The sequence below is a fragment of the Gymnodraco acuticeps genome, unplaced genomic scaffold (genome assembly GCF_902827175.1).
Source record: "Gymnodraco acuticeps unplaced genomic scaffold, fGymAcu1.1, whole genome shotgun sequence".
In the NCBI taxonomy this organism is placed as follows: domain Eukaryota; kingdom Metazoa; phylum Chordata; class Actinopteri; order Perciformes; family Bathydraconidae; genus Gymnodraco; species Gymnodraco acuticeps.
The window spans coordinates 219,812-232,938 of NW_022991144.1; the positions used below are offsets into that span (position 1 = coordinate 219,812).

The window sequence follows — 13,127 nt, forward strand, 5'->3', positions numbered from 1 at the left end:
TCATTACCTTGACAAATGAAAAAAGCCCTGGAGATGTATTCTTACAGGTATGCTTTCTGTATAGGATAAATATGACTTGAGACAAATATCTTAACCCTTAAATGGTTTCAGCATCCTGGGGATACAGTCATTTGACAGGGGTCTATGTGAATAGAATAGCTATCAATTAATTTCCCAAAATATTAATATATGATCGCACATTTAAGAAAACTTTGAAAGGATTTTTGTCACTTGTCAAGATGTATGTTAATTAACATGAAATACATTTTGATAAATTGTGCCACAATGTAGATTCCGGCTGTAGACATGCATTGTTTTGCACTCAACAAACGTTACACACCATACATGTTGTTGTTTTTTCTGGCTCCATACTCTCTGTATTGATTTAAATCAATTGGTACAATTGTTTTGCACTAAATTAAGCACATTGGTACTTCCAGGGTAGTTGCAGAATCTGTAGCTCTGACACTTCTGTTGAGTGTTGGTGTGTAGTGTTTGCTGAACATTGGTCAAGTCAGTGCTGCTGACCTGTGAGTCTGAACAGCGTGGCCTTGCGGAAGCTGTCGATGTGTCTGTACTTGAGCAGGTGGAGGCGGGCAGGAGTGGCGTGCAGGAAGAAGCCGGGTTTAGCGTGGGACTCCAGCGAGTCGTAGCCGGGGATCCAGGTGTTCCTGTGGAGCACGAAGGTGGCTCCGTCCCAGAATGCTTCGCTGTCCTCCCACTTGGCCAGCTTCACCTGGCCGCTAGGGCTCGCGTACAGGAAGTAGTTGGGTCGGCCTGATGCCTCAAAGGAAACCCGAGATGTGTCTGGGAGATAGAAGCAAAACATATTGTTAGTACATCGGGAGCCATCGGCACAACATTCCTTCAAAACTTCATCATTCTTTTTCTCTAACTGAAAGTGGCTTGGTCTGAATACATTTTGTTTGCAGAAGCAGAATCTGTTAAAATCCTTATATTCCTATTTATTCTGCAGCTGCAACAGGGGGAAGCAGCTGCAGAAAAAGATACAAAACACCTTTTTATTTGTAGTGAAATGTAATAAATAATACAATTTAAACAGTGAATTTAACATTCCAGTGCAAAAACAGAATTGAAACGCATTTCTATGAGTCCTCTTCTAGTAACTCACAGAACACAACAAAAGCTTTATTGTTGATACACTGTATATAAATGGGTGTCTGAGCCAGAGTACAGCAGCATTGCAGCGTACTCTCGAGTCCAGCTTGTTCCAGTCTTGGCTTTCTGACCAGCCTGCAGCTCATGTTGCCATATTAGCATTTGGCAATCTGATTTCAGAGCCCTTCTGCCAAAGGAAGTCAATGCAAGTCCATCTTCTCCATCAGTGTTTTCACTGAGGCGCTCAAATCATCCAAAACACAGTTTAACACAGAGGAAACAATGGAAGAAGAGAACGGCGCCTGGCTGGATTAGAGGCTCTTTGTAACTCTCAGGTCACAGATTATGAAGGACAGATGGCGTGATTGGATGTTTACGAATGCTGATCAGAAATCCAGTGTCAAGATGACATTTTAAAAACGTGTGATTAACATTGTTATCAAATTGAAACCAGGTCAATAGGTTTTCATTCACCACTTAGGTCCAGGTGTAGTAAAGTAAGTAGTGTTAGCAGTGACTGCCAATGAACTAACCGGACTCAGACAGAGGTAACAATTAAAGGACATGTTGTGTCGTTTAAAGGTGTTATTCAAGTTAATTCCCATAAAAGGCTCTTGTTATAAATTGACATTTTCAATCATCAGATTCATCTAGTATTTCTTTCAGTTGTAGGTGTTCTTGTAAAATCAAGAAGAAAACATATTGAGAATATCAAAATATAGTGTGAAAAGCAATTACAAAAGCAAGGATTTGTTTAAAGATATCACTCCTTAATATTGGGAAATGTGCAGAATGCTCATTAAAGATAAAAACAGTGCTCAGAGTTTCCACAGTAGGTCTTGAGTCTTGTGAATTTTTAAAATGCTAACGTTTTTTTATTTGATTGCTATGGCAATACATCTTCACTACAGGGTTTTTTTCAGGATGCTTCGATGCTCTCATAGAGAACTTACTCTGCATTTAAGTAAATCTTTTAGAAGTGTTCTTTGTGCGCTTATTTGCATTATCTTATTCTCAGATAACTAGATAAATAGCTGTGAGTTCTGACTGCTGAAAAAAGAGAGAATTACTAAGTCAGTTCCACCAGTGAAGTGAATCCTGCTTTGTAAATGAATTGTAACTGTGCAGAGTGAATAGAGGTAACTCACCATGTGGTCGGGCTCTGCTGAGGCCCGGCGTCATCATGAACTGTGAGAGGACTCCAGGGGTGGGGGTGAAGGTGCTGAGACTGCCCTTCTGCAGGAACAGGGAGCCGCTGGTCCTGCTGGCTGCCAGCAGCGTGGTCCTGTCCCTGAAGGTGATCAGCCTGTAGGGCCCTTTACCCAGAACTGAAGACAGGAGGCCATGTTAATGTATCTCTGTCACAAAGTAAGTAGTATTGCTCATATTAAAAAAAGCCTGTATAATGTATCACAAAAGCTACACATTCTGTACACCATACTACTCGGTTTAATGTTTTTATGTATTTTTTTAGGGGTTCAAGACAAATACCGTTTTATTGATCACTTCTTTATCAAATGAAAATCAAACAGGAAAGTAACCTCTCCCATCAAACTGTTTTTGCCTTCAAAATCAACCAGTCTCTCTGGAGCGGAAGCAAAAATACATCCAGCTGGATATTAACTTCAAACAAGACAGAAACTACTGTTAATTGTATTGTTTATATAAATGATTTGTGTGTGTGTGTTGATTCAATGGCTTTTAGATCAGTGGAAAGATTGTCGTACCTTTGTTGTAGAATTCACAATCATACGCTGTGAAAAGAAGCACAAAATTAATGATAGTAATAGCTCCTAAAAAAGTGCTCCATAATCAAGACAAATAAGAACCAAATGTAATGATGCATATAGGAAATAATAAAGAAGTTAATGATTATTACTAAAAATAGGGGTTATTATTGTTCTAGGAAACCGTTTCAGATCGAAATGAACTCCTGGAACAGATCAGGTTTTCGCCTCCTTGCGTTCTGACTTACGGCACAGAGACGGTGAGCGCCAGTCGACAGGGATGCCCTGGTGGCAGCAGCGCTGGGCATACGCTGCCACGCTGGTGCAGAAACACTCACAGTCTCCTCCACGACTGCAGGCACACGTGTCAGCCAGGCAGTTCATGTAGAACCAGGTTACATCCACCTGAACATAAACAAGAACGAACACCTTTCAGTAATTTATTGGAAATAAAATAAAGAGTTAATTTAGAAATCCCTACAAAAGGATGAGCAGGACGAATGAAATAATGGTCCAGAATAAAGATTGTACTTATTTGGGATTTATTTGGGAAACTCAAAATGGGACATTGTTGTGTTGCTTGTTGTGCTGTTACTCACCACAGGGTGGCAGGCCATGAAGACCTCACTGAGCAGGACGCCACACTGCCGCTTTGCAAAGGGCTCTCTGAGCGGACTGAGGCTGCAGGGGTGTCTGATATCTGGACTGTTCACACACTGAACACAAAAACACACGCAGAGGTGATAAATCACAACTTTTTATTAGAGGAGTACAATCAGGAAAGCAGTAGCGGAAGAAGTATTCAGAGCCTTGACTTAGGTAAAAGTATGCATCATCAAAAGCTGTAAGACAAATGCAGCGGTGGAAAAAAGACAATATTTAGTGGAGTAGAAGTATTAAGAAAATAAATTGGAAATACACAAATACAAGCACCTTGTATGTGTCCTCATATACTTGAAGTAATGTCCTTAGTTCAATGTAACACTGCTGAATACTCTGGTCTAGTGGTATTTGTAGGTTTGTGCACATAAATGGATACATTTAATCAAGTGTGACAAATGTTTGATGATATAGCACATTTCACTCACCTCTACTGCAGTCCAGCTGTTTCCAAACTCCTGTGAAGTCGAGGAGTCGATGTTGTCGGGTGTCCGCATTTCATTCGCTGTCTTCATGTCAAAGTTCCCACACAGCCCACTCAGCTTTCCCTGAACACATCACCAACATCTCTTTTCAAATATCTCAATTCCCTAAACATGATATCCTCTTAAAATAGTCCATATGGTCAGATTGTACAGAACAGAGAGAATATTTATATTCTTCAGGGAGTACCGGGGAGGCAGAAAGCTGTCTGATTGTAGTTTGAATATGGATAAAACACATATTGGTTAATTTTTTAGCTTTTAGTGACCCATTTGTTAGAAAGAAAACACTGAAACAGCGTCCTACCTGCCAGCGAGGTCCGACTTGGATGTGGATGCTGGTCTTTCGGTCCCAGAGGACAGTGACTTCTTCCTCTGGGAAATGAACCACAGTGAAGTACCCGGCTGGCCAGATGAACATCCTCTGCTTCCTGTCAATCACACTAGATGGATTCTGCAAAAAATGGGATGTACATTTTACTGAAATGTTCTTGAATACTATTCTAGAGTTGACTTAAATATAATCATCCAACAAAACCAGTGACAATGACTTTCTTTGCTACTTAAAGGTGAGACAATAAAACCAGTTGCACATATTCTGTATTTTAGAATTGATGCTTCTTTTCATGCAGCAAATGTGCTTCTGGCCACCTATGTCATTAATATATATGAAAAATATATTGGAAGTGACTCTTACGGGCTTTCCAGAGTCATCATCGAATACTACGACAGATCTGCCGATGTTGATCAGCAGAGACTTCCTGCAGATGACTCCGCTGTCGAAGCAGTCGACGTTCTCGGCTGTCACACTGAGCATCACATCAGCACTGCTCTGTGGACGAGAGGAAACATAATAACAGAAAATACAAAAACTCCTGACACTAAACCTAACATGATGTGTTTATACTTATAAATATATATATGATGGGGTCAACATTTGGACAAAAAAAATACTTTTGAGGGGAGAAACAGGTTTGTTTTGTCTTAAGGCATCTATTCAATTTGTTATCTGAAGCATTTTCTTGAGCTGCCATTCTCACAAGAAGATATTTTCTGAAAAATGCAGTGATCAACTTTTGTTGCGTTTGGACACGGTGAAAATCAGTTTTTGAGTAATTTTCTATTAGAACTGATAAAACCCTAACCTAAAAGCAACCTAAAATTGAAAACTAAACACCTTAAGTGTACAGAAAGAAAGCTAATGGATTTCATTATTTAAAACACACACTTTTGTTTCCCTTAGTATAGATCAATTATTTCAATACCTTTACAAGATAGACCTTGCATGCACCAACGTAGTCAAACAGCAGTCCGTCAAACGTCCTGTAGTGGCGGTCACCGTAGGCCATGCACATGGATGGACACGGATGAAACACACACTGGAACGTCCCATGCTGGCAAACACTACAAAGACAGCAAAGCTTCAGTGATTCAGCATCAACTTGTTCCCACTTAGGGAGGGGACATTTTTTTCACGTCTAATGGCCTCCTTTTTAGCCGAGCACCTCAGGTTTACAGCAAGCAGAAAAGTGGCTGGTGAATTGTCAAAGGCTGAATCACTTGCTCATTGCGCTATTAGGCTGTCATCTACATCTTCTTCCCTGGCTATGGCTTGAAGGAGAAAATGGGAGGATGGGAGAATGACTGAGATCACTGGGAGAGTGTTTCCTTTCACTGGCGATGAACAGTCTGAGGCAGAGGGAATCAAAAAGTCATACAAGGGCCCGCTCTGTTTTCAAGGCTCTTTCTGATCTGTGATAGCAGAAAATTATGGATATCAGGTGGCCACTTTAGCTGCTCTGACGATCTCAGGAGTCAGGCAAAATCTGACTTTGAAAAATTAGCAGAGTTGTTGGCGATATGTCTTCATTCTGACAGATATTGCCAATCGGATGATTGGTGGAGATAATACACATTTGTATACCCTGACAAAATGGATGAAGGCCAACGGAAGAAAGGAAAAGATCATGTGGAATCACAAGACCAAGTTTTGCATAAAAGCTTGATCTGAGTTTATATGTGGCATGAACTTACCACTGATGGCAAGGGGAGGACACTCTGTCGCCGGGGTAATACTCCTTTCCTTTCCACAGGCAAGGGCAGGATGCGGGTTCAAAGCACTCATCTCCGTGTTTCAGCAAGCTAGGGGAAAATATAAAGTTGTTAACATTTCTAGTTTGACATCGTCAGACAGTATTGGATTAAGATCACTGATGTTTTCTTCTGGTAAATGTTGCCACTCTGGCTCCAAAATCTTACAGGAGGCCTAGATCTTTCCTGTTCAAACATACATAAGCAATATGCTAACATCAGTTGGCTTGGTCCATTGAGAAAGGGGATATTTACCAAAACCATTCAATCAGACGTTTAAAATAATCCACCAGTGACCTTTAAGTAGCGCAATACGCAAAAAGCCCTCTATAGAGCCATTGTTTGGTTTGTCCTTTCTGAGTTATTATAGAAACATGGCAGACTCAGTGAAGAGGACCTGCTCCCTATGTTAAGATATGAATGGCTCAAAAACACAAATATTCTTAAAATGACCAATCATTGCGAGATGCATTGAACGCAACTTGTGACATAATGACACGACGTAACTGAGCGCAGTCCCAAGCAACTTACTATTTCCTGTAAAATGCCCATAACAGTTTCCCAGAGCCTAAGATAACATCTTCCGAATATTTGTCTGCTCAAAATCTATATCTAAATCTAAAGAGTCTAAAATCCTAAGAGAAAAGCATTAATAATTTAACCAGAGAACAGTTCCAACATTTTTGCTTCAAAATCGATCCTAACTTTGACGTTGATCGTCTGATGTTTGCAGATTCATTTTCTGTTAATCGAGTTGCTGTTTGAGCTCTAGTCAATGTGACACCAGACACCAAGTTTGTGAAGCCTAACAAACTCCGAACCTTAACACAGTTTAGGGTAGCAGACCCTTTCTAGACTCAATCCCAGAGGTAAAAGAACATATTTTTAATTTAAGCAAACTTCTCATCAATGGACAAGTAGCAAACTAGTCCCACATGGAGATCTGTGATGTGAAGCCAATGAGAGTAAGAGTGAAGCGATTGAATTGTTGACAGAAACCATTGATAGGACAATAACAGAGCCTCGTAAGTCAAGTTTGGAGTTTTATTCAAGAACTGTCGTCTAACACGATGCAATCATGTTATAACATAATCGTCATTCGTATTTATCTCTAAACCAAATATGAGGACTGTTCTTTGCCAAAAGATCAACAGAGGCAGAGCCAAAGCAGGTTAGCTTCTAGAGCGGAGCGATACCAGGAAACAAAGAGCGAGTGAGTGTTGTGAGACGATTGTGGATGAAAAGCGGTAACACTTGTTAATACATGAGAAAACCGGACAATTAGGATTCTCAGAGATAGAGAGAGAAACAGTCTTTGTCTGGATGACTCCATTTGCTTTCCGCTCTGCGAGACGAGGCTGATAAGTATCTTGTAATATCCAGGGTTGAGGTATATCCACTGGCGAGGCTGCAGACAATGAAGTGACATACTGAATGGTCCCGCCACAAACCTCAGGTTCATCTGAGTAGAGTTACACCGCAGATAAAACAGTGTTAACAGCTTCCTTTATCTGCACGCCAAGCTGCCGTATCAATTACTCTGATCAAAGATTCTGCAATCATTCATTCTCCTGACCTACGTGCACATTATGAATAAATCCACATAAACACAGCGCTCATTTTCATTTTAATTCCATCAGATGGTGTTAAAGTGACTGAGGAGGATGTTGTCGCATAGACTGGCGACAGGGGAGCCAGACAATGCAAAAGTTTGACTCCAGTCTAGTGAAGATCACAGGTTTAATTATACCAGATAACAAAAGCAGACAGCCCCTCACAAACTGTTAAAATAACATTCATTGTTTGGCAGGCTTTAGTCCTTTTCATGGATTTTAAACCTACTAAACTACAACCAGTATCATTGTTTTCTGTCCTGCTGATATTGTTCTTTCTTATTCTTTTGAAGTTTACCTGAACCTGAGATATAGCTAAATATATATATATATATCTATATAGTATGCTGAAATTATTATTATTTTGAATAATTTGTTGTCTTGGTTATACAGATGCAGTTGAAAGATGGTGGTTCCCTTTGTGTCCATGTAGGGATGTGACAACATGGCCTGACAATTACCATTGGCAGCATTACCGGCTGAATGTATCCGATACTTTAAGTTAGGTAAGATCTTCTGACATAACATTTTTTCTTAAGCCAGCAGAGATTATATATAAATGCAGAATCTGTAGGCCATTCTAGATTTTGATATCGGAAACACTCTAGTTTCCATATTAGTCTGTGTATAATTAACCAAAAGAGGCAGGACTTATTGGCCATATGGCAATCCAAGACCACATCAGCAATCGTCTGTTGATAAATTCGCTTTTTATCAGTATGTAAAGTGGCTTTTTGTGAAACACTCCAGTGTTATACGATGGAATCTCTCAACACCAACTACATGTTTGCGTCGAAAGTTGCTAAAGGGACAGTAACCAGAACCCCACAAATATAGCCCCTGAGGCAGTGGACTTAAGTCATCAGACACATAGCCAATGAGTCGCGAGATTGGAGAAACACAGGAATGGCGAATTCATATTAGATATCCTGAAGTTCAGTGGAAATGGGCTGCAAGTGCACATATTTAAATGTTGCATCAGGCCCAATCCTTAAATGGCTGATTATTGGAAAAATGAATAGCTGGTTTACTGACATTGTCCGGCAGTGGCTCAGTAGGGGATTGGACTGGGAGCTGTAGGGTCGCCAGTTCAAGTCCCCAAACAGACTTCAAATATGGTGTGTGGACTGGTACTTGGAGAGGTCCCAGTTCACCTCCTGGGCTTCACCCCCACCCCCTCACTCCCATTGCTCCCTGGGCGCTGTACAATAGCTGCCCACTGCTCCTAGTACTAGACTCCTGGTACTAGGATGGGTTAAAAGCAGAGAACACATTTCACTGAGTGTGCTCTGCATGTGTGACCATTAAAGAGGGTTTCATCCCTCCGATTCTCTATAGATAAATTATTTCTATTGTAAGCTGTACTAATTCTAACACAAACAAAAACTCAGCTGTAATTGTATTAATAAATGAAATATAAATTAGTATTTAAAAGAACAATGAAATATAAATTGTAGCAAGATCTGCATCCGTACTCTAAAACCGAAACCATCCAGTTTGCAGCAACCAATCGAGTATTAATTGAAAGTCACCAATTTGTCTTAACTGGGAGTATTGAAAGTTAAATTAAACATATACTACTGGGTTTTGTTGTGACACCTTATGGGATCCTCAAAACCCAAACATGTTCGTCCAGCTAGCTTTTGATGTTCCAAAACGCAACATAGTTTACAGTTGAGTCATGTCAATTATCACCGCCCAACCTGCATCTTCATTGAAAGGCTAAAAGTTTTGCGTGTCTTTATTCCATACTGTAACACTCTGTGTTCTATTAAGTCACCAAGCCTCTCAAGATAAGCCCACAGGCAAACAGCAGACTTTAACAGTTGTATGTATACGTACTGTAACCAAAACCAGATTCTGGTATGCTGCACCTGAAAGTCCAGGTTCATATGAGTTCAGCTGGCTAATTGTCACAGAATGAATGGTCTACATTTAGATCATACACAAAGTGTGCCATTGTGAATGAAAACACAATGGAGTCTTCTGTCAGCACCTCAGCTAATTATTTCCCATTAGAGGTTTTTAAGTCCTGCTGCAGATGAATACCTTGCACTTGACTTTTAGTTTTTTTGTTTGTTTCCATTATAATCATCTTAGTTTACAGTCAGATGGAACACCTGTTTATCATCTGCTGTCTGGTTTAGAAAGGAAACCAAAGCCAGCCAGTTGAAGTCTTTCGCTCATATCCACCATCATAAATGAGAAAAAAAGGGGCATCTAAGTTTTAATTACGTTAATTACAGAATACAGGTTGATTCCCAAGAAAAGTAGCTTTCTGAATACATCCATAAAAGCATCATCTGCCACTTCATCTTTTTCACTTTGAAGTTAGCTGAGTGTGTTAAAGGGGCCCCATTATGCTTTTGGGGTTTTCCCTTTCCTGTAGTGTGTAATATAGGTTTTTGTGCATGTAAATGGTTTGCAAAGACTAAAATCCCAAAGTTTCTCTCATGCACATCCCCCCTGCCTGAAACGCCTCCATTGAACTCCTTTGCATACTCCAGTAACATAGTGACATCACAGCGTAACAATTATCTGTCTGACTATGATTTCACTTTGTATGGGTTCCAAAATTAATCATTAATCAACTTTATTTAGTTTCATTAATACAATCACCACCATCAATTCAAGTCAAAAGCTAAAAGTGTGTCACTGTTAAAACAACTAGATTATTCTCAATCTGAAAAACAAGTATCTAAAATCAGAGTCATGACTGAACCTTCAAACTATCATTGCCCTTATAAATCCAGCCGTCACCAGGGAGCTGAAAGAGATCTCTTTGTGTCTATATTCAGCGTAACAGTTAGCACACAAACTCTTAGGTTGGTGGACGTTATGAATCACCTGTACAAAGACTGGCAAAATGAACACAGAGGTCATCTTTCTCAAAGGTGAGTAGGAATAAATTAATCACAGCGGCGAGTCAGAGGAGTTTGACGCAGGATCAAAATGACTGTAGCTGGCTAACCTTTTCTTTGTGTTTTAAAATGCCCACTGCATAATCACACAAGTGATTCCATTCATAGACCGTGATAGACTTGGGAAAAGGGGAGAAATAGCTATCAACAAAATCAGTGCATGTATATTGCTCAACTGGCCTTCGCTGAAATTGTAATTCTATAAAGGTAATGTTTCACTTTAGGGGATTATTTTTGACTAACCACCCAGTTTTTACAAAACAAAAATAATATAAAAATATAATTAAACTCACCCCTGACCTGAATCATTGATTATTTATGGGATCTCAAGATAGTCAAATCCCAATTATTCTTTTTGTAGCTCAAAATATCCATGTTTAACTGTGTGTTTCTTACCATTCTTGCCTTTGCATTTTCAATTTAGTGTTCTTAGTTCAATATTACATTTTAACCACTTAAATACTACTTGTGTTTCTTCCAAAGTTTGGTGAATTATATTTCAAATGACCATTCTCTGTGCAATACTTTACAAGGTCTGCTGTTGTCAGATACCTTACCAGCTGTATAATATTCACCAAAGCGTCATAAGCGAGGATATGTTTTGCAAAGCCTTACCAGTGCATAGTGTTATCATCATGACTCTTGGTTGATGTCACAGAATGAAACCACTTACCCTTCCTTTCAGGCCGACATTAGGAGGGGAATTACAGGGATCAGATTACTGTATTCCACTCCATAATGTCTGTTCACCTCATCGGACGCTTATAAGTATTTTTGACTCCCACAGATGACCTAAGACTCATAAAATAAGGCTGCCAGCAGTAAAACAACACTATGACTGAATAAAGAGACACAGCCCTGCACACTCAGAGCTTTAGATTTCACCAAACCTCCACACTCATGTCTTAACCTTTATTTATCCAGAAAGAGGGTCACACTCTTTTTCCATACCAAACAGACAGCAAGACATCTAGGCTGTTTCTCAATTTGCGTACTTCTGTACTTACTTGTGCTATTTTGTGTGCATAATTGCATCCTAATGGAAAGTATGGCTTAATGCAAAGCACTATAAGCACCCCGCTGGTGCACTTATTATGGTCCAAAATGTGATTGTGGAACTGCTGGACACTTCTCACACACTCAATGATCGCCATCTTTGATGTGTAACTGAGTTGTGGGACCAGTAGGGATAGCAGTAGGTCCGGTCAACACAGCACTATACAAATAAAAGTAATACATGTGGGGTTCTTTTTCTAAGTAGCACTGGACAAGTTTCAAAAATAATCTATCGTTCATTCTATAGTGTGATTCGAGCAGTCTGTAATGATTTGCCAGCACAAATTATAACGGGACTAAATAACTTCACTCACCCATGGGGGCAGGTACACCCGGCCACACAGGGCTCGTGTGTGGAGCAGGTTAGGTTGAGCAGGTAGGATTCGCAGGTGCGCTCACAGGCCACGCCCCTTCCCGTCATGAGGCCGTCGCCCCCCTCAGAGCAGTTCTCGTAGAGCTGACCAGCTGGACACAACATGTCTATAAGATGAGAAAAATAAATCACAGGTGAGAACGACTCTGCAGGAAGATGGAAAAATGCATAGGATCCAGTAGCTTCAGTTTTATTCTCTACAAAGCTCCATCCATCCTCTTTCATCCCATGGTTCGTGTTTCCTCAAGTTTCTCATAATTGTATGTGCTTTATGTGCTTTTTATGAATAATTCCTTTCAATTATAGAGTATGATCTGCTAGAAGTGTGGTAGTGTCTTCCAACTTTTATAATAACCATTAAATTACATACTTTAATGTGATATTAAGCAAAAGACAAGCATCCCTTAATATCAACTTAGCTAAAGAAACTCATTTCATTTCATTTCAAACCTTTATTTAGACAGATAAATCCCATTGAGATCATTGATCTCTTTTTCAAGGGAGACCTGCTCAAGTAGTTCCACATGAAACATAAAAACATAAATAGAACAACAAAAGGACATCATACAGCATCATTTACATAATGATCCACATAAACAGGTACCAATAGCTTCCGATTGAGTAGCATCCAACCGAGCTTTAAAAACATTTAGTGGCACCAGATTGTTCAGTTTCCATTTAATTTGCAGACTATTCCAAGACAGAGGAGCTGCGCATCTAAAAGCTGTCTTCCCTAAGACAGTCCTAGCAGTTGGCACATTTAATCAAACCACAGCATTCGATCTCAGGCAGTAGCCACTTACAATTCTCCGTGAGATCAGGGAGCAGATATAAGATGGAAGTTTCCCTAACATGGCTTTGTATATAAAAATGTACCAGTGACTGAGCCTCCGTACAGTTAGTGAAAGCAAACCAGCCCTTGCATACAGGGTACAGTGATGGGTTAATGCTTTACAGTTTGTCACAAATCTTAGTGCACTGTGATACGCAGCATCTAACTTGACCAGGCAATTGGCAGGTGCATTCATATACATCAAATCACCATAGTCCAGCACAGGTAAAAAGGTCAAAAACTAAACTAAAGT

The 13,127-nt window shown here is 39.9% G+C and overlaps 1 protein-coding gene across 1 annotated transcript in view; it reads right to left on the reverse strand.

Annotated features, from left to right (window-relative positions):
• Window positions 1-13,127, reverse strand: part of otog (otogelin) — a 64,810-nt gene that overhangs the window by 23,179 nt on the left and 28,504 nt on the right. Inside the window, exons 21-31 of the mRNA XM_034237246.1 lie at window positions 11,984-12,149; window positions 6,023-6,130; window positions 5,254-5,392; window positions 4,686-4,820; window positions 4,296-4,442; window positions 3,935-4,054; window positions 3,446-3,562; window positions 3,095-3,251; window positions 2,847-2,873; window positions 2,268-2,447; window positions 529-807 (exon numbers count right to left, since the gene is read on the reverse strand). Of these exons, the coding sequence (XP_034093137.1) occupies window positions 529-807; window positions 2,268-2,447; window positions 2,847-2,873; window positions 3,095-3,251; window positions 3,446-3,562; window positions 3,935-4,054; window positions 4,296-4,442; window positions 4,686-4,820; window positions 5,254-5,392; window positions 6,023-6,130; window positions 11,984-12,149 (1,575 nt within the window). The remainder of the gene's footprint in view (window positions 1-528; window positions 808-2,267; window positions 2,448-2,846; window positions 2,874-3,094; window positions 3,252-3,445; window positions 3,563-3,934; window positions 4,055-4,295; window positions 4,443-4,685; window positions 4,821-5,253; window positions 5,393-6,022; window positions 6,131-11,983; window positions 12,150-13,127) is intronic.